The sequence below is a fragment of the Uloborus diversus genome, chromosome 7 (assembly GCF_026930045.1).
Source record: "Uloborus diversus isolate 005 chromosome 7, Udiv.v.3.1, whole genome shotgun sequence".
NCBI lineage: Eukaryota > Metazoa > Arthropoda > Arachnida > Araneae > Uloboridae > Uloborus > Uloborus diversus.
The window spans coordinates 52,495,340-52,512,937 of NC_072737.1; the positions used below are offsets into that span (position 1 = coordinate 52,495,340).

Here is a 17,598-nt window from a genome sequence, read left to right on the forward strand (position 1 = left end):
TTTTCGTAATTTGTGCTCCGGTAATATTAATTTGCATATAAATTTAACAGTTAAAGATTTTACATGTACAAAGCAATTAACAAAGCACTTTTTATCAAAGTAGTTTAATAAATATATTGAAAACACTAAACATTTTGATTCAAAGAAAATGAAGTTCTTAAAAATTAATACAGTTGAATCACGCTTCAGCGAAAACTATTATAGTAAAAATTATGTTGCGACAAAACTCTTTGTTGTAACGAACTAAACTCGAAACCTTATAGTAAAAATTATGTTGTAAATCTTGAAACCCCCAAATTATATTGACATAAGGTTACAGTAATTTAGGTATACCAAAATTTTGCTACAACGAATGATTAGTAAAAAAAAATCTTACTTTCAGAATTTCTGCTTTAGTTTCAGGAATAGGTGTGGTTAGTCCAGGCCAAGTGTATACTTTCAAACGAAAGCCTTTGTTCAAAAAATCTTGCACCATCTTTGCGAACCTTAAACTATCTTTAAATCTAAAATAAATATGCTTGCATGGGTGTGTGTATGTACACACACACACCTCATATATATTCATTTCTATGAGTTTGTGTATGTACACACACACACACACACTCATAGAAATGCATATATATGAGGTCTGTTCCAAAAATAACTAAACCTTTGGGTTTAAATCTCTATTATTAATTTTACAGATTATTCATCCTTATCCTCTTCAAAGTACTCCCTTCCACTATTCACACTTTTCCCGAAGATGTTTCCACTTCACAAAACAGTTCTAGATAATATGTCACAGACCTTGAAGCCCAAAGCTATCTTTAATTTCATAAACAATCACAAAAAGGAATCCTTTCCTCAACAATTTTTCATTAAAAAAAATGCAAGCAATCAGATCTGGCAAGTACAGAGGCTGAAGGAGCAGTCGTCTGATTTTTGGCACAAAACTGACGAACAGACAAAACTGAATGTTTGGGTGCATTGTTGTAGTGGTGGAACAATGAATTGTCAAGTCACAACTCCCGCCACATTTTTCGAATTATTTCAGGTAACCGTTGTAAAACTCCAAGATAGTACACAGGGTTTACTGCTTCACCTTGAGGCAAGAGTTAAAAATGCATAATGCTGTTGAAAGTGAAAAATGAAGTGAGCATCAATTTGACATTGGATTGAGACAGATGTGCTTTCTTGGGAAGTGGGTATCATTTGACAATCCATTGTGAAGATTGCACTTTTGTCTCAATGTAATAGCATATAGCCAGCTTTTCACATTATGATCTTTTGTAAAATTTCATGTTGCATCTTTGCTCACAAATATGGCACATAACAAAAAATGTCACTAGCACTTAAACATGTCGCACTAAAAACACAACAAGAAAAGTAAACAAGATATCAATAATTCAAGAACACATGTTTACAAAGGAAATGAAGCAGAGTAGTATGCAGCCAACCATACAACGCTAAATATCCCCATCGGCCCATAATTCAAAATGTTCGATTATTTTCTGAACAGACCTTGTATATATAATAGATGCATACATACACACATTGTACTTATTTTTTTTTCAATCATCTAAATCCATTACATAATTTAAAATAAATTTCACCATAAAGATTCAATACATATAAACATTAAATGTAACAGAATGAGAAATATTTCAAGAACGTTTTTACCATTTTTTATGTTTTTTTTTTTTTTTTTCCACAGAACTCTAAATTTGTTAGATACTTGGCCATATCATGTCCATTAAAAGTCACACATACTAATTAGTTTGACATAAAATGAATACTGCTTTTATTTTAATTTTATAGACAAGAAATATTCACTAATAGAAAGACAAAGGAGAATCTCACACCTTTCAAAGGGGTCCTTTCTTGATTGTTCTGCAATAATTAAAATAACTACCTGAACGTATTGTAATTTAACAATTTTTATAATATCACCCTATTTTAGTGCTTGCTAATAATTTTATATATTATCCTCATAGCAGAGTAAAAGAGGAACTTTATATCTTGCAAAACAGAAGGGCAAGAGTGGCCTCCAAATTACCATACTAAAAGGACTCAGCAAAGGCTAGTTTAACCTTGACCTTCCTCTTTTTGGCACTCTTTATTTAAACATTTCCTAACTTTAGGGAAGGAAAATAAAGAGCTATTGTTTTTTTCCATTTGTTCCGGGTGTCTAACAAGACTGTACAAATTATTAAAAAAAAAAAAAAAAAATTGAATGCTTCATCGGTAAAAGATAATGGTCTGAATATTTATACTGATACTGATTTTCAATACTACTATATCTCAAAAAGTTTTTTTTAATTCTTTTTTACTATAACGACTTTTTATAATTAGTTAATATTTTTTTTTTCTTCTAACTTCTGTGAGTGACGATTTATTTTCCTCCATTTTCAATTTTTCTAAAAAATATATTGTTTCAAAATTTAAACTGAGAAACTTATCTTGTTATTGTTTAAAAAAAATAAATAAATAAATAAAAAAAAAAAAAGACTTTTTGACACATTAAAAAAAAAAAGACAACCAAATACAATTTGCAAATTGGAAATTTTGAATAAAATTTCATACCCTTGCAAAAAATACACTTTCACTAGTACTAGTTGAAATATAATTAATTGAAAACACTAAAAATTTGCAGCTTACACTCAAGAGAAAGTAACTCAAATATAATGGCAAATATTTTTTTTAGATATTTTGTTTAGATATTTTGTTTTGGCATCCGGCATATAGCTCTAATTCTTTAATGTTTATTTTGATGCACAGCAGACTCAAATTACATGCACCTATAACTTCTGTAAGAAAAACTCAAGCAAGAAAAATTTTTTTTATACTTTTATTTTATTATTTTTAATTTATAACTACATAATAACTTTTGTTGCAGAAAATTTCATTTATTGTTTATAAATTCATTTAGCATGGTTTTGTGCTCAATAACTTTTCCATCGATTAATTGTTGAAAATTAGCAGATTATAAATAATTGGCAAAAAGGCAGATTGCTGATTACCAATGAATAATTGGTCCAACTCTAATACTAAAGTAAGGTGTGGAGCAAAGTATTAATGCATGAGATGTGTGTAACATTGTATATATGTGCAGATCAATATGAAACAGAAAAATTAAATTAAAAATTAACATTGCTTCAGACATCAGTTTTTGAAGGAAAAAAAATCAAAACATGTTTCATTTTGCGTAAAATTCTATTGAATGAAACAGGGATGATTTTAAGAAAATAGTAAAATGTAACCTTTTTTTTAATATATGCAGTAGAATTAAGTATTTTTACAAAATGAAGGGTTTAGTTTTTCTTTTTCAAATATATATTTTTAATTTATAATTACATGTTGTCTACTGCTGGAAAAAAACATTTACTTAAAATACATTGAAAACCTTATTCAGCATAGTTTCTCACTCTAGGAACAATTAAAACAAATTTAAGTTCAAAATTTTCTACCAATTAATCAGTAAAAACTGGCCAATTATTATATAAACCGAAATTACTGCAGATTATTTGGTGCATCACTATTAAGAATAACTTCTAAAAGTTGTTTTCTAATGAACTACCAGTAAAGACAACTTATGTTAGCAATGATGTCACTCATTTTAATAAATTTCCAAATCATGTTTTAAAGTCTTAAGTGAGTTTTAACAAGTAAGTTTAAGTCACTTTCAGAAACGGTCATGACAGAGAAATTTTGTTAACAGGGTTTTTCTGTCAACTCGGGAAAATTACTGTCAACTCTACTAACAAAACTCAATAATGAATACATTGGAAAAATAAATACATTTTAGAAAGTAATTTGGGGAAAAAAGAAAAATAAGGATAATTTACTTAAAAACAGAATTTGCCATGAGTTATTACAAAAAAAAAAAAAAATTCTTAAACTGCCAATACAGTGCAGAACTTCTTCACTATCGTTAGAAAGTAACAAGATAGTATACATTTTATAAATCAACAAATTGAAGAATAAGAACACAGATTAATTAATAGATGCAGGTTTTGAAAAAACTAATATCATCGGACAAAGCTTTTTAACTTATTCTCAAAGTAAAATTATACAATACCGATTTAATTTCAAGAAGGCCATGGCAAGACCGTAGTAGACAATAGGGAATGAAACATTTTCGTGTTCTTGATAAATTTCTTGAAGAATTTCTATACTTTTCAGCAAATCCTTAAAAGAGAGAAAACTCAATTTAAGAGCAAATATTCAAAGGGTTGAAAACAAAGTTGAAAGTAAATATTTATATCAAAATTCCACTTACAGAATATTCTCCAGATGAATAAAATGCTGTTGCATAAGCATACTTAATGCATACAATGTCACATTCTTGAAATCCATAAATCTAATATATATATAAAAGCAAAAAATAAATTAGCATTAATACATAGAACTTTTTTTAGTACATTTAAAGTATAGAGCCTTTCAAATTAGATGTTTTTAACTAGTGGTTCCCAACCTTTTATAGCACATTCCCTTCCCCCCTCTAGAGGATAACTTACACTGTTTTATGTGATGTTTTATGTGATTTTTAGCAGTTTTTAGTATATTTTACCCAACGAACCAATTGCGACATTTTTTTTTTTTGTACTAAAATGTAGGAAATTTAATTTTAAGTATGGTGAAAAAAAAATTTCTGCAGATAGAGCAATTTTTGTATTTTTATGAATTTTTGAAAGAAAAAACCTTTATTTTGCATTTATCCTGAGATAAATTTTTTCTAAATTCATCCCGCAAAAAGTATAAAGGCCTTTTTTCTAAAATTTGACTATCTAATAGTAAAAACATTTCACACTCTTCAGAAAAAAAAGTTTTCAAAAATACACAATAGTTTTTTTAAACTATTTAATGCGGAGCATGACGCGACTTCCAAGCATAGCGAAAGTTTTAGCAATCTTCAATTTATGATGGTCATTACATCATGGCCACGTGATCCAACTGCAGCATTTGCTTTTGCTTTTTTTTTTTCCATTTAGGAATTTCATTCATTTTGTTAAAACCATGCAACTACTAAGGCATGAAAACTCAAGAAAATACTTTTCTTTTAATGAAGTCTTTGCCAAAGTTTTGTAAAGGGAGTCTATTTTAGTTTCCCCTGGAGAGCAAAAACAACTTCCGGCGGCACAGCCCACCAGAACAGTATGTACTATGGTACTGTAAATGAATCCCATTGCTTGCTGAACATCTCGGTCAAAGTTAGCTGTTAAATTAACTTTGTGAGGCAAAAGATAACACCCGCAAGTAGACACAATCATTATTTTGAAAATTGTGGTACATTTTCACCTTAAAATTTTTTCTTGGAATTCTGAAAGCGATTTTAGGCAGTTGGAGTTTGGATAATTGGAGTCATACCGCATATTTTTATGTTGCATATTCATATATAGTTTTCGCCCTACTATGTTGTAAAACAAAATGTTTTGAAACAGCTATCATATCAAGAGGGGAGAAAGAATCTTTTATGGACTGCTGCTGCTTATACAGTTACACATCGTACTTACCTGTGGAGATTCTTTAATCAGACATAAAGCTTCTTGAAAGTAACGAGAAGATAAATAACCACAACCATTTACAAGAACTTCTGAACCATCTTTTAAGAGGGAATGAACTTTAGCTTTTTTGTTCTCAATGTTGCCCTAAAATAAAATAATAAACAAACACATAAGCAAAAATGAAATACATTTTTAAAGGCATTTTAGCAAAGTAAAGAACCATTTTTTTTTCTTTGCCGTGTTTGAACCCAAAACTTTAATACAACCATGAAAAGTAAAGGTTTCAATTTTGGTCTGTCCTCCTCCCGTCTGTAGAAATATACATTTACTCTATAAATCTTAAATGAAATTGCCTTTCTTAGAATAGTGAACACCAATTGCTGCATGTTAAGTCTCTAGACTAGGAATTTTGAAAAGCAGCCACTGGCAAACAGAGTCACAAAAAATGGTAGCCACTTTTGGCAGCCATTTAAAGATATATGTATGTATTCAGTGCAAAAAATATGTGACTAAGAGTATTTGCTTCAAATTATGTTGCTAAGGAGGAGTCGATTGATGCAATTGAATGTCTCAGGAAGAGAAGTTTTGTTGTCTTCGCTCGATATGCAATGCGATTTTTACCAAATCAAGAAACACACAGTAGCCACTTATGGGGACAGACTTATTTTGGTAACCACTTTCAATGAAATGGTCAGCCGTTGGCAACTGCTAATCTAGAGCTTTATTTCATGTATACCCTGCTTTCCAAAATATTTTATATTCTATTTTGAATAAAAACAGAACAACAACTAAATACATTTTATTCCAACAAGGATAAAATTGCACGACACTATTTAACACTAGAATTACGGCAGTTTTTGTACCCCAAGAAATACGGTGGGGGTCACTTTGACCCCCACTAAAGAAATCGGCGTAGTTTTCTACATAATGTCATATTTTTTTTAAATGAATTTAAAATAACCTAATTTATAATTACTTTTTTTCTTGGGATAGAGAAGTTTTAAATCTATATAATGAAATGTTTAAAAAAAAATTTTTAAAGTTAGATTGAAATATCTAGCGTTGTGTTTCGGTTTCATTAAGAACATTTTAGAAATCTACAATAAATTAAGTGAATAATTTATCATCAAATTTTGCAGAAAACAGATTTGAACCCAAATATTTAAGTAGACGATTTTTTTTAAAACTAAAAGTGAAAATAACAAATAATAGTACAGTAAAACCTGTAAAGTTGACCAACTTTGTAAGTTGACCACCTGTCTAAGTTGACTGCTTTTGTCAGGAACGGAATTAGTCCTATCTTATATAATGAAGGAAAACCTCTGTAACTTGACCACCTCTCTATCTTGACCACCTGTCTATCTTGACCACTAATATACACCAGCTTTGGTTTGGAGTATTGTAAAAAACTAAGTTCATCGCTAGGCAAAAGCATTAGATTGTACTAAAAGTTTCATCAGTTGTGCCTCAAATAAGTAATCAGACATTTTAGAAAAGCCTATAAATATTTATGTTTCCATTGAAAAATATTGGGCTCATCTTAAGTCCCAGAAAATGCACCAAAATTCAATAAGGAGGTATTTTGTTGAAAAGTAGATTACCATGGTTAAAAATGTACAATGAAAAAATCAAATGAAGAATTTGAGTCACTTTTCACTTGTTATGATTTTTTAGGAATTGTAAATATCAAGTAAGTAGTTTTTCATAAGCAATGAGGCCTTTTTTTTTGATCGATTCACAGAAATTTTAAATTTGTATACTTTACGCATCATTCTGGTAAATAATCTCTAAAAATATTTAAACAACATTTTTTTCTTATTGTTTTGAAGTAATGTTAAACAATGACAGTGAGTTCCAAAGTATACCAATTAGTTAAAAAATGAATGCATGGGACAAGAAATGACAAAAAAAAAAAGTTTTCATTACTACCCTCTATAAGTTGACCACCAAAGTAGTGCACCGCAAGTGGTCAACTTACACAGGTTTCAATGTACTTACAAAATTATTCGTCTGCGCAGCATTTTTTGCAAGAGTTAATCTTTCTAATTTTCTATACACAAAATCGACATACAGATATCTTACTGTAGCACAATGTTAAGTTTTTTTTTACCCTTACAATCCTTCGTTGACATTTCTTTTTTTTTACTCCACTGAATCTTGCACGTGCATAAATTTACTTACAGCTAGAAAAATTTTGTTTATACTTGGCATGTGCTCCTCTGAGTTCTTCTGCTAAACCTAATTAAAAAATTAAACCGCTGATACTTTCTTCTGTACATGTCCTAAACAAAATTCAGGCATTTATAGCTGCTCAGTCCAAAATACTGTGGAAGAAATATAATATACTGGCCAGAGGCATGAGGGAATTTCAGGGAATATTTCCTTCCCATTTGATCTAGAACGTCTAGTTCTTGCAGCATTTTTACAATTTCGTCTTGCCTTAGCCCTCTTTTACGAGACAATAATATGCTTTTACAAAAACAAAAAGTCACATAAACAAAATAAACTAGTTTATCAAAAATGAATAAAAATCAAATTGTCTAGCAGAACCTACAATCATTCATCTTTTCACTGTTCTCTTTCCTTTAGAAAGTATATTTCTAGCATTACAAATCAAGTGACAAGCAGGTATGATGTTATGCAGACACCGTTATTATTTTTTGTTCGTTTCTCAGTTGGCAAAAACAAATATTACTACAGTATTACTAACAAATATTACTTACAGAGCAAAAATATACTACGATGAAATGCATTAGCATTTCCTTTTTCTCAAAAGGGTCAAAATGGCACCTCCCGTAAATCTAGGTATAACCTTCCGATTGGGGCTCAAAAAAAAAAACTTCATTTTCTTGAAATCTATATAATTTTACACAGCATAATGATTTAGGAAAAGTCAAGAAAGGATCAAGAATTTAGTAAAAATATAGAAGAGCAGTTAGCAAAAAAAGTTTGCTTGAGGTCAAAATGACCCCTTCCGTAATTCTAGTGTTAAAATGTACTAATTAAAGAATTTAAAAAAAAAAGTGCTAAATTTTTTAATCAATTTCCATTCAGTGCTGTTTAATGAATTCATACGATTTTAAATACAAATACATAGATAATGATTTTCTGAATTTAACAAAAGATCGTAAAGGGAGCCTCCAAATACTATATATGCTCTTATGTTAGTACAATCAACATTTTCTAACAAACCTTTTTGTACTAACTTCATTGGTTTAGGAATAGACAGTTCATTTTAAAAATAATGTAAATTTTTTTAAAGAGATTAAACCATGTTTAAGGAGGAATACACATAAGAAGAGGGGAGGGGAAAGGAAATTGTCAATATTGACTAAACTGGTAATACTTACATCAACAGCCTTGGGAGGTGTTGATTTTTTCTTAAAACTACTAGTTGAATTTTGTGCCTGAAATGAGAATTCAATAATTAATAAATATAAACAGTTTGGGTCTCTACAATTGTTTTTGAAACGAAATACTGTAATACACAATGCCACTAAATGCATAGCAAAACCAGAGAGGTACGTTATTACATTTTATTCTTGAAAGTATCATATCAATTTTAATTCCAGAAGTCTTGACTGCTAAAAAGTTTCTTGGGCATTTATTTTTTCAGTTCTTGAGTTTTTGTATGAAATACATTTGTTCCCCTGTGCATATGTTTTAGCACATTCAGTACCATGTGCAAGTGCATACTGCTTACAAGTAATACAGAGTTTATATTATGAATTTCTAAAACTTTTTTTCACACCCCCAAATTAAAAAAAAAAAGCAAGTCAAGTGTACATTACAAGCCAAACATTTCATAGTGCATTTTTTATGGGAGGGGGGGGATAGCCTCTAGGTCAGTTTTCTTGCAGAACAAATACAGTAAACTTCAGAAGATCTTTCATATATAGCCACAGTACAAAATATATTTTCAAATAAATGAAACATCATTAACTAGCACATGTTAAGACATATTTCATACTAGCTTTTACCCGCGGCTTCGCTCACGTTGATGTAGTTTTTTTCCATGGATTCAAGTTAATGGTCAACACAGGGACAGGTCAAATAGTTACCAAAAAATGGTTTCTCCCCAGTTTCACTGACATTTAAAATACCCTCTTCCCCTTCAATATATCAAAAGATATGTTGAAAACTGAAAATCAAGGGAGGGGGGGAGGGGTAAATGAAATGTCAGCGAAACTGGGAAGACACCCAAAAAATCACAACATAAATCAGGAAAACGTTCAGTAGTTGTAAAGAAATTGATTTGGGTAATTCTCAAAAATTCCAATTCGAGTGAGGTCAACAATTCTTAAATAAAGTCAACCATTTCCTTTATAATCCCCATCAAATGGTGTCCAGTACTACACCTTCTATCTAAATTATTGTATAGCTTCTTACCGGAGAAATCGTCTCAAAATAAGGTCAACAATCACTACAAATCCAGATTCTAATAATGTCCCTTTCGAGTGAGAACATCAAACCTTTAAATCCCCCACGTGGAGGAAATCAACTGTTTCCTAACAACGTAAACAGTCCTGGTTAAAATATCAAAAAAGTTCAGAGTAAAAATACCATTAAAATCAGAGTAAGCACAACATTTTTTTTTAAAGTTCCCATTTAAATGAGGACAATAGTACAAAAAACTTCTCATTTCGGAAGGAGAAACATTCCTTAAAGTCTCTATTGGAATGGTGATATCAGCATTTTCAAATAACATCTCCCTCTGAAGATCTCCTTCATGATTAATTCCAAAAATCTTCATCAGTACAGGTCCGATAATATCAAAAACAAATTTAAAAAAAAAAAAGAAAGAAAGAACAAGACTCTCTATTGTCGCTATTAAAAAAAAAAGATATTAATTCCACAAAATTCTAATTAGCACCATTAATCCTTAAAAACACACACACAAAAAAAAAAAAAAGAAAGAAAATTAAAAGTTTCATTAAAATTTTAAAAAATTCGCCAATGTGCCAACGTAGTGGTCTGGTGAGACTGGAGATAAAAAATGGATTTGGCGGATTAATTTACATTTTAATAGCAGTTTTAATGTTCCGGTGACCATGAAATGACGCCATCCGAAATGTTTCCAAAATAAGTAGCAAAGTTTGGCAATTGTGTTTGAAACTGTGCGCAAACTTGTGCTGTTTATAGATTTGATTAATTTAGCTGGCGGATCATTTTACATGTTAACAAATGATATAAAGAAAGAAATATTCAAAGAAATGGCAATATTTTGGTTACATGGGGAAAACCAAGAAACAGTATTCGCGTAGTTTTTAGCTTCAAAAACAGCGACAATTTAAAAAATTGCCACATGCCTTAGCTATTGAAATGATGCCGCAAAAAAAGTTTGGTGAGATTCCTGCTGGTCGATCAAGCACCCAGTCAACACAAATAAATTAATTTAAAAAAAACATTAATGACCTCAAATTTGCGTAAAACTGGAAAATAATCAGCCAAATCCATGTATTATTTGCCTATCTTGTGCAAAAAACCTTACTTTAAAATTTGACTTGAGAAAAGCCTTGAACAGTCAGACGAAAAGCAAAAATAGTCAACAATACAACAATTGTCGCTATCGACAGGGAGTTGAGATGATACCGTAAATACTATATTGTGTTGAGGAAAGCCTTCGAACATGGAACTAAAAAGCTCATAACTTGTTTTTTATTCTACTTGGAAATTTGGAACAGGTGCCATCTTCAGCAGAAAAATCAGAGCTTTTGATGGACATATAATGTTAATATGTGCATGTATTTTTTCATCCTCATATTAGAGAATTTATACGAAAATTGGGTTTTATTGCCCCCTAGGGGGTTTTGCCTATGTGTTATTCTGATGCATAAACTATTTTATTGTAAAGCTTCATCAAAATCCATTCAGTGGTTTTCGCGTGAAAGAGTAACAAACATCCATACATCCATACAGACAAACTTCCGCATATATAATAGTAGTAAAATGCATGTGAACCAAACCAGAAATTTTTTCCCCTGCTTTACCTTTAACTTCAAATGAAGTCACAGGAAGTGCTGCTAAGTTTCAATATGCAAAAAGTTTAATAATGCAAAAAATTCGAAGTTGGAGAAAATCCTAAAATAAACTTAGTAAACTATGTAAACTTAGTAAACGCCTTAGTAAACTATGATAATTAAAAGAGAATTTCATAAAATTACTAGTTTTTCTTTCCCGAAATAAATTGGAGTTCATGCAAAGCAGATATATCTTATTTCTGCAGATGCTGCAGGAAATCTTTACCTTAGGCACTAATGTTGTCCACAGTGAATCTTGTCTGTGGTTCTCCTTTCATCAGGTTCGTTTTTAACAGCTTCTCTATCTCCCGTATTTCCCGTATTTTTTTTTTTAATACTACTCATACACTCAAGTGTGCAAAGTGTTTTTTCTACAAACTGTGTGTAAAGCAGTCTCAGGTTTGGTGTCCTCTTTTGAGAGAATTTAATAATGATAATCCAACCCTTGCTCACTCGTGGGTCATGGCATACTGAAGCAACCCATATCTCCAATGCGTGTATAAGCACAAAAACCCTTCAAACGTCTACCAACATATTGGCAAAGCACCACCTCAGATGTATTGCTGACAACAGCGTTGGAGTCAAATTCCGGGTTATATTTGATCTGCCCTCATGAAAAGCTATTCAATTTCAATCTACATTTACATTAAATCATTTTGGAACACAGAAAAGCTCATGATTAATAGAAACCATAATAGATGCAATGAAAAGTATTTTCCTTAAGCTATAAAAATATTTCCTACAAATTCAGCTAGCACATTTACCTGCTGAATTCAAAGCAAAACAGAAGCTGAAATTTCTGAAACAAAACTGATTGTTGTACGCTTGCTCAATTTAAAGAAAAATTGAGAAAAAGAACTTCAGGGTTCATACCCTTTAGGCAGAAAAAAATTCAAGCACTTTTCAAGTACTTTTCAAGGTAAAAAATTTTGTTTTCAAGGCAATATCATAAATTTGTACTAAAAATATTGTATGCAGATTTCATTTACTACAAATACATAGAAATAAGGCAATAATACAAAAAAGTATAGGAAAACAAAATTGTTTTTTCTACAACAAGAGACGCTTTGATGAAAGATCTACTGCGTTGAAAGTCTTTCTGAAAATGTTTGAAAAGTTCGGTCATAAAGAGAAGCAGATACCAAGAGGTTTAATTTTGAGGTTTTTCAAAGGTTGCAGCAGTCAGAGGTTTGTACATTTTCTAGAATCAGCAAATTAACACTTAAAAAACCCTTTCATAAGTGTTTTTAACTTTTATGGGAAGAAACTAAAATACCCAAGTTCAATGGCATTGCCAGAGAGGAGTTTTTGAAGTCACTTCCCCCCCCCCCCCCCCCCCCCCGGTTTCAACATTTATTTCCAGTACCATACAGTGGTTTATTACAATATAAGGGTGGTTAGGACAAAAAAACTACCCAGAAAGTTATTTCAGTTAGCACTATTAAGTTCTAAAAATATTAGGTTTGCAAATCATTTATAAGTATTCAAATCAATTATTCGTATGTTTTTATTAGCTGTTCAGCCAATAAGGCATTTCAACTGTCCTCGAGTAAATTTAAAAATTAGGAAGTAAGAAAAGTTTATGAAAGTCCACAGTCCAGTCTCTACACCTCAAAATATACAAAAGCAGCTTAAGCAGTGATAAATACTCTGAATGCAAACTTGAGCCTATTCAGCTTTCATTGATTAACTTGCAATAGACAATAAATGTGCAAGTTCAGATTTATAGAGCCATATTTCGGAATCGAAAAGATTTAAAAGAAGTTGACATGTATTATGACAAAAGTAGTTTTATTTTGGGAAAAAATGGGTTATTGTCGAAATTAGAATTTAAATTCAGAAAGGCAATAATATTCAGGTGTAATTGTGATTTGTGAGTTCATAAAAAATTACCTGAAAGTTTCAAAGAGCAAAATGGGGCGGGGGGGGGGGGGGGGGGAATAATTTTTAAAACTAAGACCCCTATGACTTGAATATACACATGTACAACAATAACTTTTGCTATGCATACAATTCATAAAATAGTTTATTAAGTCAAAATATTCTGCATAGAAATACCATGCCCAGTGCCTGTTGATAACCAGCAACAGGCACTGGGCCTAGCTAGGCTGGTACTGGTCAATTTATTAGATCCAAATGAAGATGAAAGACCCTCCTTAAGCTATCTACCCCTTTGCTGATTAAAGCCTCTTTCAGTAAGCTCCAAGTACCCACAACCATAATAAAGTAGTAATTTTGAACATTTGAGGAAAACTGGAAAATTGGAGATATAAGGAGGTAAAAGCATAAAAACGAACACTACTGGATTTCAAGTGAATAATCATAACACAACCACCCCTGTTATACACCTTATTTATTTTAGCAGACATAAAAAAATGATGTACTTATAAATAAAATTATATAAATCAACTTTATATTTAAAATACAAACTTTAAGTTAATTTGTTAGGTGCTCAACTGCTGAAATTTAAATTTTTTAAAAAAAAAATCTGTTATGACCAAAAATTAGGTAAAGATAATCATTCAAAATTGCAAAAATAAATAAGCAAATAATTAAACAAGACCAAGGCAATAAATTCTTTAACTCTTTAGTTATTAAAATAAAAAAAATAAAATAAGCTAATCTGATGTAGCAGTGTCAAAATAACTACTAATTGCCAAAAATATAAAAATATTTACAAAATGCAAAAGGATTGAAATCTCAAACAAGGGAAGCAAATTTTCGCGAATTAAGTTTAATGTTGTCATGTTTCCCATAAAATAAACTTATATTTTACTGAAATTAAACATAAAATATGCTAATCTACGGTAGCAAATATGAAAATAACATCCGATTAGTGAATATATTTAAATATTTGCAAGATGCAAAAAGATTGAAATTTCAAACACGAGAAGCAATTTTTCGCAAAGTCTGAGTTCGTTCGACGTGGCATGTTTCCCATGAAATAAATTTATTTGTTTTTCATTAAAATTAAACAAAAAATATACTAATCTAAGGTAGCATATGCGAAACTAACATTTGATTAGCCAAAATATTTAAATATTTGCAAGATGCAAAAAGATTGAAATTTCAAACACAAGAGCAATTTTCCGCGAAACCCGAGTAAGTTCAATGTTGTCATGGTTTCGAAATTAATTTCTGTGTTAATTAATGAAATTAAACAAAAAATAAACTAATCTAAGGTACCATATGTCAAAATATCTTTCGGTTGTAAAAAACATCAAAATATTTACAAGATGCAAAAGGATTGAAATCCCAAACACGGAAGCAATTTTTCGCGATGCTGCATACTGAACACATGTTCAGAAAATTGCATTGGTGAAATACTTTTTTAAAACTTCTAAGCACAATTCGTTGATTTTTGAGAGAATTTAAGCACTAAGAAACTTTTTCAAGGTTTTAAAACTTTTTCAAGGTTTTCAAGCACTTGAAAATGATTTTTCTTTTTTCAAGCACTTTTCAAGGTTTTTCAAGGGCGTACGAACCCTGAACTTCCATTTCATTTATAATCCGATTGTCACATATTTGATACTGCTTCTAAAACATAATGAAATACACTGGCATACTCACTTTAGACCAGGGTTCGTGATTTTTTAATTTTTCAAAAAAAAAAAAAAGTTTTTTTTTTAATCAAATTTGATTTTTTTTTTAAATTTAAATCAGATTTTTTTAAATTCTTCAAAAATTTGTGGGTATTAATTACTTTACATTTATTAATATAATATATTTCATACTATAGATGAAAAAGCAACTTTTTAGCTATTTTCCTTTCATGCAGTAACTACTTTTTAATAATAGTTTAAGTAGACCAGTTTTAACACAAATGCATGATTCAAATTAAATTTAATGCCCCCCCCCCACCCCAGCTACAACCACCAATCCTTCAACTATAATTCTAGGAAACAGTAGTACAACTATTTCCTAGAATTATAATTTTCATACTTTTTAGAAAAAAAGATTCCTAAAATTTGGCAATTTTCTATGTTTATCAGCTTAGAGAGAGTCAACAAAAGATCTTAAATTGATTCAAATTTTAAGTTCGAATGAAGAAGGCAAAAAAAACCTTGATAATAAAGCTATCTGAACTAATGAATCCATTCAGCTGACTTAAATAGGAAAAGTACTTTAAATATTCAATATTTTTCAAAGATTTATCAATATGTTATAATGTTTAGAGAAGATGTGATTTTGTTTTACGCTTTGCTAAAAGATAAGGTTTCCATCATCATTTACATGTTTAGTGTAAAATAATATGTTGAACAATTACTTTTCTTGACATATTTGTCATGGTGTATGAGAAAAATTGCAAATTTTCATTTTGTTCTGAACAACTAATTTGAGAAAAAGCAATTTGTATTTCTGCCTTAGCCCTGGCTATAGGGCGGTAACTTACTGAATATACCTGCCTTGCCTTCAAAATTCGAGTTGAACCGAACCATTGTTTCGGTCACTCGTCTGGTTTGCGCTAATTCTATATTTGCTACCAGTTTGTTTGGCACTCTTGGCTTCCTTAAGAGGTTTTCCATCTCCAGCTCAGTCACTTTCCTATGCCGGGCTGATGAGTGCTAATAAGCACGAAACTGCAGTCCTCGGCTGGAAATGACTGAGCTGGCGGTGTATTTCACGTATTTCTGCCTTAGCCCTGGCTATAGGGCGGTAACTTACTGAAGTATATTCATTCTTTCAAAATAGTGGGTAAAGACGTAATAACCTACTTACTGCAGCAGTTCATAATGCAGAAGAATAATTCAGATAGTTTTCATAATTTTCCATTTTTCTGACAAAATAATGATTTTTCCTGACTTCTGTAAGACTTCTTTGGTCAAAACAAAAGTCTTTGGCAATTCCAGGTTTTCCCTAACTTGTGTGAACTTTGTTTTTTGTTGAATGGCAACAGTTAAATGCAAAAAAACGGCAACTGAAAATTTCCGATTATGGTTTGAATAGTAGCGCACGTTTTTTCAACCTTAACCTAAATTTTTAATAGAGCTGCAATAAATAATTATAATGATCAAAAGATGACTCTCTTGATGACTACAACCTTTCTTCAGTCAAATAAAAGGAGATCTAAATGTAATGCTGACCACAGAAATAAGCATCTAACTGAAAGCCAAACTAAATGTAAAACCAAATTCAATCATCGCCAAATGCAATAAAATAGTTGCATGGACTGGCCTAAGGAAAATACTCAAGAGCATAATGGCAGTAACACATGCAAAGAACTTTTGGTTATAAGTTGAAATGACATAGGAAACTTGGATAGGGTTAGAGTTGAGTGTTGGGTGGTGAGCTTTCCAAAATCTTGGCACTGTATCTAAAAGTTCCCTCAAAATGTGAAAATTGCACCAAGTAAATAAAATAGACCAGAAAAATTTATAATTTTTCCTATTATAGGTACATTGTTTGGTGTTTTTTCCATCTTAAAGAGATAGATGACTAACTTTTAACCCCACTTAAAGAATTTTTACAGATCCCCCCAAAAAATGTAAGAGGGAAAAAAAAAATAATGTGTCTTCTGGAATCTTAAGAATTCACCAGAAAAATGTTAACAAAAGCAAAAATGGTGTGTATCTTAACACCCCATTTCTGCCCAGTTCTTATAAAAACATCTGTTAATGATTACCAAGTATAAAGCAAGTCGCATTAATGCACTACAGCTATAAAAGGAAGGAAAAAAACTTCAAAAATTGGTGAGTACCTGTACTGTGTTAAGCTTTTTATCATTTTTTTTATTGCTTTTCTCTCTAACATCAGTCATAGGTTTAACTTCTTCTTTGCTGTCAACAATCTTCAGTTTTTTTTTCATCTTGAACATTAGTGGTAACTGTTGTTTCATTTTTAGTAATATTAATATCTTTAGGCTTCTCTTCTTCAGTATCTTTATCTGTAGTCATTTTTATCTAAAACAACAAATTTAAAAATAAGATGAATCTACCCAAGATTTTTCTCATTAAAGATGTTTGTTTTAAACTATGTAAAAAAAAAGATTTTTAACAAGCAACTGCTTGAATTAACAAAATGACTGAAATAATGGAAGAAAAATTGATAACTTTTTCATTTTTAACTTGATTGCTGTAATGGCAAGGTAAAAAATA

At 30.6% G+C, this 17,598-nt stretch overlaps 1 protein-coding gene across 1 annotated transcript in view; it reads right to left on the reverse strand.

Moving 5' to 3' along the window:
* Positions 1-17,309, reverse strand: part of LOC129226690 (uncharacterized) — an 89,775-nt gene extending 72,466 nt beyond the window's left edge. Inside the window, exons 1-6 of the mRNA XM_054861320.1 lie at positions 17,202-17,309; positions 8,834-8,890; positions 5,493-5,627; positions 4,259-4,339; positions 4,058-4,167; positions 377-503 (exon numbers count right to left, since the gene is read on the reverse strand). Coding sequence (XP_054717295.1) covers positions 377-503; positions 4,058-4,167; positions 4,259-4,339; positions 5,493-5,627; positions 8,834-8,890; positions 17,202-17,309 — 618 coding nt within the window. The remainder of the gene's footprint in view (positions 1-376; positions 504-4,057; positions 4,168-4,258; positions 4,340-5,492; positions 5,628-8,833; positions 8,891-17,201) is intronic.
* Positions 17,310-17,598: the final 289 nt, after the last annotated feature.